At 58.5% G+C, this 6,408-nt stretch overlaps 1 protein-coding gene across 1 annotated transcript in view; it reads left to right on the top strand.

Moving 5' to 3' along the window:
* QSOX2 (quiescin Q6 sulfhydryl oxidase 2) overlaps positions 1-6,030 on the top strand; it is a gene marked incomplete at its 5' end in the record, with an annotated part of 40,741 nt that extends 34,711 nt beyond the window's left edge. The window contains 2 exons of the mRNA XM_012654722.1: positions 2,083-2,271; positions 4,187-6,030. Of these exons, the coding sequence (XP_012510176.1) occupies positions 2,083-2,271; positions 4,187-4,734 (737 nt within the window). The remainder of the gene's footprint in view (positions 1-2,082; positions 2,272-4,186) is intronic.
* Between the last annotated feature and the right edge of the window lie 378 nt (positions 6,031-6,408).

Below are 6,408 nucleotides of genomic sequence, written 5' to 3' on the forward strand. Positions count from 1 at the left end.
AAAAAAAAAAAAAAAAGAATGCTATGGCTTAAAACAACTGCCACTTTGTGAGGTGGCGCCCGGGGCCGGGCCACGCCGGCCAGCTCTGTTAGCGCTGGCTCTCCCGTGGCCGTGGTCATCTGTGGCAGCTGGTTGGCCCAGGAGCCCCGGCGCCTGGCCAGGATTCATGGTGGGGGAAAGAGATTCCACCTGTCAGTGGGAGCGTGGCGGGCGTGTGTCCAGCGGGGTGGCTCCTGCCCTGGGCTCTTTGCGGTGACACGGGATGACTGCTCCTCAGGGTCCAGCGGGAGTGGCAGTGGGTTTTAACCTCTGATTCTTTTAAGAATCATACCGAAAAAAGAGTAGTATGTTTTTTGGGAGAAACCTTGAGAGCTCTGCGAACAAACTGAAATCAGAACGTTGACACTGCCTGACCTCATGCTGGCCAACCTTTTAAACCCTCTCCTGAAACATGAGCCTGCAGGATCGAAACCTCGCGTTTACACAGGGGAAGTGCCATCGAGAAGGACTGTCCCAGCGCTGCGTCCTCTCTCCTGCCTGCCCTGACAACACGTGCAGACGTGCACACGGGCTTAGCGCCGTGGGGCAGCGCGGTGGTGCCAGGGAAGGAAGCTGAGTCACCAGGGCGCCAGTATACACATATAGGACCGGTGCTGCACAGTGGGGCGTGAGAGCAGCAGCCGCTGGCGCACGGTTAGCGAGGCCCTCAGCCCGCCCCTCCGTCAGCGTAAGTGGAGGCGATCTCCGAGAACTGTGTCTCAGACAAAGGAATTGGGTCAGACGAGACCGTGGGATTAAGTGTTGAAGGTTTTTCTTCTCCTTATTGTAATTTAAACCCCATCCACTGATGCGCCTGCCCAGTCCTCTAATCCCCCCAGGTAGAGGTTTATGGTTCTTGTCCACTTTAAAGATTAGGGTGGCCCTGGGCATGCGGCGGTTTGTGGGGGAAGAGGAGGGGATTACCCGGGGACGCGAGGCAGATGTCTGGAGCCCGCGCCGGCCTGTGGACGGGCTCCCGGCCAGGGAGGAGCTGGCACCATGCTTGACGTTCGCTGTTTCCGGGTAAAGTAAATGGCAACTGTCAGGGTTCACGGGAGACCAGACACTTAGACGGGGCCTTTGGACAGCTGTGCCTCCCAGGTAGAACCGCGACAGGCACCAGGCCTGCATCGGCGCGTGAAGAAGGAGACCCCCCCCAGGGGCCTGCTATTGATGAAGATGGATTCATTCTCAAGAGCGCGTCTTTTTTTGCGATATTTTGCCACATTTCTTTTAATGGCGACATGTGATCTGTTTAGATCTCACGGGTCCCGGGCTCAGTTGTGCGGCAAGGACTGCCGGGCTCAGCCTGCGCTGCCCCTGGGCTCTCTCAGGGCTCCTTCCAGTGCGGTGCCCGCCGCCGCCTCGCGCCTGTGGGGCAGGGCTGTTTTCTGGAAGTGTGATGTGTCACTCACACCCGCTGTCTCGTCAGTGTCTCTTTCATGTGCAGTGACATAAACTCTGCGTGGCTTGTCGGTGCTGGAGTGTTTTCTCTTAAAACAGCCACGATTTGAGGTGGTTTGGCCTTTTTAGAAAGAGTGCAGGCCCTCACCACCTCTGCCCTGCTTCCCCCAGGAGGAGCCCTGGCAGCTGCCCAGTGGGTCACCGTCACTGCCCACCCCGTGGAGGTCCTCACGGCACACGGCTGGGAGCAAGCCTGGAGTCACTTCCTGAGGCCACATTCCCACGTGGCTCGTGCTCTGCAAGGAATGGGGAACGCACAGTGTCATTGCCCCTGGGAGTTGCTTGTCAGGCAGGAGAAACGCACACAGCCAGTGGATCTCTTGTTCTGAGGGAGTCACACTCTGGGTCATAAGGCCACGGGCGGGGCAGCTTGGCTGGGAGGTGGGCTCCCAGAGCACAGCAGAGCCAGTGACGCGCAGGCCTCTGAGGGGACAGGGCAGCCCGTGTTGCGTGTAGGGCATGGGGCCCCGTCCCCACCCGCAGGTGCCGCCCAGGTTCTACTCCAGACAGGCTGACAAGCCAGCGTAAGCGACTCTCCTGCCTGTGGTTGTGGTGCCAGCGCGGTTCTTCCCTGTGCAGGCTTTGAGGACGACCCCCAGGCGGTGCTGCAGGCCGTGCGCAGGTACGTGCGCACCTTCTTTGGCTGTAGAGAGTGTGGGGAGCACTTCGAGGAGATGGCCACGGAGTCCCTGGACTCGGTGAAGACCCCGGACCAGGCAGTTCTCTGGCTTTGGAAGAAGCACAACGTCGTCAACGGCCGCCTGGCTGGTGAGGAGAAGCCACACCCGGGTCCCTGGCCCTGTGGGACAGAGTGGCGCGAGCCTGGCCGTGGGTCGGCACAGTGCAAGGCCCAGCAGGCACGGCCATGAGCAGGGGTCGTCCCTGAGCTCCTGCAGTGCTCATGGGACCACGCTCTGGGGGGGTGTGGCTGCCGTGGCGGGAGCTGTGGGGGGATCCCCCCCCACAACCCAGCCCCTAGCCCACGCTCTCACTCGGGGCCTGGAGGAACGTGGTGGCTCTTTCTCCCCGTTGTGCCCTTCGGTGGCCATTAACCCCCAGATAAGTTTGACCCTGGGCAACTTGGAATGTACTTAATTTGGGGTAAGGAATTTTAATGTCCTTAAAATCTATTCTCAGACTGTGAACCAAACCTCTCTCCCAGTGATTTCATTTAGAAAAACTAAATGGGGCACATGTATCTTCTCAGAGTTAAGTAATTCAAACTACTCCTAAATCAATGGCAGATTAAATCAGGCTTAAAATAATTCCACTGAGAAATAAGTCTTAATAGAGATGAATAGGAAATGCCACTAAACTCTTGGTTTTTATTTAATCCACTGTATTATAAAACATATTACAACTAAAGCACTAAAGAAAATTGGTTTTCTTTGCACTCGGAGCTGACTGCTGTGGCCTGGGCCGCATGGCCGCAGGCACCTTCCTGTCTGCCGGGACTTGCTCCGTCACTGTCAGCTGTGATTTTAAGGTGCTTCCACTGTGGCCCTGACACAGGGATTTCTCCACAGTGCCTCTGGGACCCCTGCCGCCCGCCTCCTCACAGAGGCCCACGTGGTTATCCGCGGAGCGCGCAGCTCCGAAGCAGCCAGGCTGCTGCCAGCCTGTGGCCCCAGCCTGCATGTGTCCCCCCGTTGTTGGGCTGCAGCCTGGGGTGAAGGTGTCCCTCCTGAGTGTCCTGTGCGCCCCCCACCCAACCCAGCTCCAACCTTTAGGTTGAGACCCAAACTCCCTGGAGGCCCCTCGGAGATCTCGGGGGGAGCTGCTGTCCGGGGCTGGCTCCACACGGCCTTACGTGAGGACGCCCAGCTTTAGGCCACTGACGCTCAGTCTCTGCTCTGTCCCCTCCTGGCTGCTCAGCGCAGAATTGTTTGCATGGCGTCCACAGGAAATTGGCCAGATAAACAGTGGGCCTCCTGTGCAGCGCTGCACAGCCCTCAGAAGTGCCGTGGCGGACTCGCGTTCGAGAGCACAGGCTGGATGGGAGCTGAGTGCGAGTCCAGCTGGAACCGCGTGGGCTGCTCTGTCGGGAGAGGCGCGTGTGTGTGCGGAAGGCATCCACAGGCCCCCGCCAGCAGTGTCTCTGCGGGTAGAAGCAGGAGCAGGCTCTGCTTTGCCCATCAGTGTTCCTTAGTTTCTCCAGTAGTGAACACGTGTCACTCCTGAAATAGGTTTTGGAGATCTTCAGGGGATTTTTGGAGTCTGGGAGGGGCCGTGTGCCTGAAGCAGTGGAAATGCTGGACAGCGAGTGCCCAGGCAGGGTGGGTGCTGCTGGCGGCCAGAGTGGTCTGGGCTTTGTGCAGCGGTGGAGCTCAGGCGCACCTTGAGGAAGGGCAGACGGGTGGGGCAGGGCGGGCAGGCAGCACCGCAGCAGGGCCATGGCGGCAGGTGCAGCCCCAGAGTGGCGGGTGGGCCGAGCGCACAGTCTCTCTTGCTCATAGGCTAGAGGTTGACATGGGCACGGGCTGCTTTAGAAAGATTCCTGGGACCCACAGGAGCAGGGTGTCATCTGGGCTGCACTGCAGGGAAAGGTGGTGGGAAGCGCAGGGAGAGGGACCCAGCAGGGCCTGGGGAGGAGGCCCACGGCGGGTGGGCCTGGGGGGCCGCGTGTGGACGGCGCTGAAAGGCCTTCCTGCACTGGGACTGTCCCTCCTCCTGCTCTTTCTAGGCCACCTGAGTGAGGACCCCAAGTTCCCAAAGGTTCCGTGGCCCACTCCAGACCTCTGCCCTGCCTGCCATGAGGAAATTAAGGGCCTGGACAGCTGGGATGAAGGCCACGTGCTCATGTTCCTGAAGAGGCACTACAGCCGCAGCAACCTCGTGGACACGTACTCTGTGGACCACGGAGACCCTGGTGCAGGGGGAGCCCCGGCCCGGGGTGAGGAGGAGGAGAAAGGACTCACTCCCCCAGAGAAGGCCCGTGGAGGCCACGATCCCAAGAGCCTTCCTCCGCCCAGTGTGCTGGGTCCCGGACCCCGCCTGTCGGAGAGCTTGCGCCACAGGCTGGACGTAAAACGCCAGGACCCGCACGCGTCTGGCATCCGCAAGGAAGCCGAGGCAGCCGTGCCCTTCCTCGGGGTCGGCTTCTCCAGCCTGGACATGAGTCTGTGCGTCGTGCTGTACGTGGCCTCGTCCTTGTTCCTCATGGTGATGTACTTTTTCTTCCGGGTGAGATCCAAGCGATGGAAAGTCAAGCATTACCACCCGGCCGTGTAGCGCCTCCCCAGCAGCGTTAGCAAGATGGTGGACGCGCCTTTGGAAAACAGCCCTGCCCCCGTGCCGCCTGCAGCTTTAACACTTATGATCAGGGATCTTACAAACACGCCAGACCTGGTTTCACATCAGATAGCACCTCTCTCGGCTTCCAGGTCCTCGTTTTACAAACGCTCTTCTGGGGAGAGAAGGACTCCGGGTGTTCTTGCGCGAATATTTGCATTCCTGCTCCTTTGCGGATCCTACGGCAAAAAGACTCCTGTGTTTCTACTTTCGCAGACCTAAGACAGAGGTGGGGAGCCCAGGCCCGACGCTGTTCCCCACCAGCTGGACTGGACTGAGCGCCTCATCTGTCAAGGCCTTGCTTTTGTATTGGGGGAAAAACCTACCTCCCCCACCCAGGCTGCTCTTGGTGACAGGACAGAGCCGGGAGCACAGGCGGCCTCCCAGACGCTCTCTGGGCCTCGGCCCCTCGGAGCAAGCACGGTCCTCAGTGACTTGCCTGTGCCGTGTGCTTTTCAGCTGCTTGGTGGCTTCTGCTTCAGCAGGGGGACACTTCGGGGGGCTTAGGGAGCTCAGATCCAGAGAGGAAGGTGTCTTAGTTTCCCGCGCTGCACAGGTGGTTGTCGCTCCAAGGGAGGCTTGACTGTGCCAGGCCAGGAGGAGCCAGTGAGTCTGTGGCTTTGCTGCATTTCAAGAAATAACCCCAGAGGCCTTACGGAGGGCACTGACGGTGAGGACGGTGGCCCGTTTTATTCCTCGAAGGCAGTGCCTTTGTTTGCTAATCTGGGGAGCAGATGAGGGCCGTCCCAGTCTGCCCGTCCTGCGGGAGGGGTGGTGAGGAGCGGTCTGCTCTGCTCAGTGCAGTCCCCAGGGAGGCGTCTCCCCAGGAGCCCTTTGTTGGCTGTTCTTCATCTGTCACCCTGGGAGCGACCTGCAGGTCCGGTGGCCGCACATGCCTCCCTCTGGGCGCCGGTGCCCGGTGCCAGGCTTTGCTCTCAGAAGCTGTTTGGGGAGGGTCCCCACGCAGGCACCAGCCTCCCGGGCTTAGGCCATGTTTTCTTTACCATTTAATTTAAACATGTTGTTCTAAAACCCAAAACATTTAGTGGTAAATTTGCCTCTGAAGACTTAAACAAACAAAACAAATATACTATTTCTGGGAACATTTATACTGAGAATCTCTGTGGCTGTTGGCTTGTCTCTTAAGCTTCATTGTATTTGGATAAAACAGGCTCATATGTATTTGTCTACCTGTGTGTATGTGTATGTGTGTGTGTGTGTGTGTGTGTGAGAGAGACAGAGACTGTGAGAGTCGTAGATGTTTTTTCCACTTTGCCTACTTTATATTTTATACTCACGTTTCCTAACTGCAGTTGATCATGCGGGTGTATTTATAAGACCACTGTAATATTGATGTTATTGTTGCAGCTTGAGAGCAGCCGCCAGGTTGAGGTTGCAGAGAGAACCACCCGGAGCCGTGCAGCTGGCGGGAGGGAGGGGTCTGATGCCCGGGCAGAGCTCCGACCCTCCTGTTTCACCTCTGCTGCTGGCGTTTCTTGTCTGACACTTTCTAACCCCAGAAGCCTCTGAGGGTTAACGCGAGCTTGTCTCCGTAGCTAGTTGTGCACCTGGGATACTGAAGTCCCCGTGTTGTTTCTCTTTCAGCTTGAAGGC

Source organism: Propithecus coquereli, unplaced genomic scaffold (genome assembly GCF_000956105.1).
Source record: "Propithecus coquereli isolate 6110/MARCELLA unplaced genomic scaffold, Pcoq_1.0 Scaffold449, whole genome shotgun sequence".
In the NCBI taxonomy this organism is placed as follows: domain Eukaryota; kingdom Metazoa; phylum Chordata; class Mammalia; order Primates; family Indriidae; genus Propithecus; species Propithecus coquereli.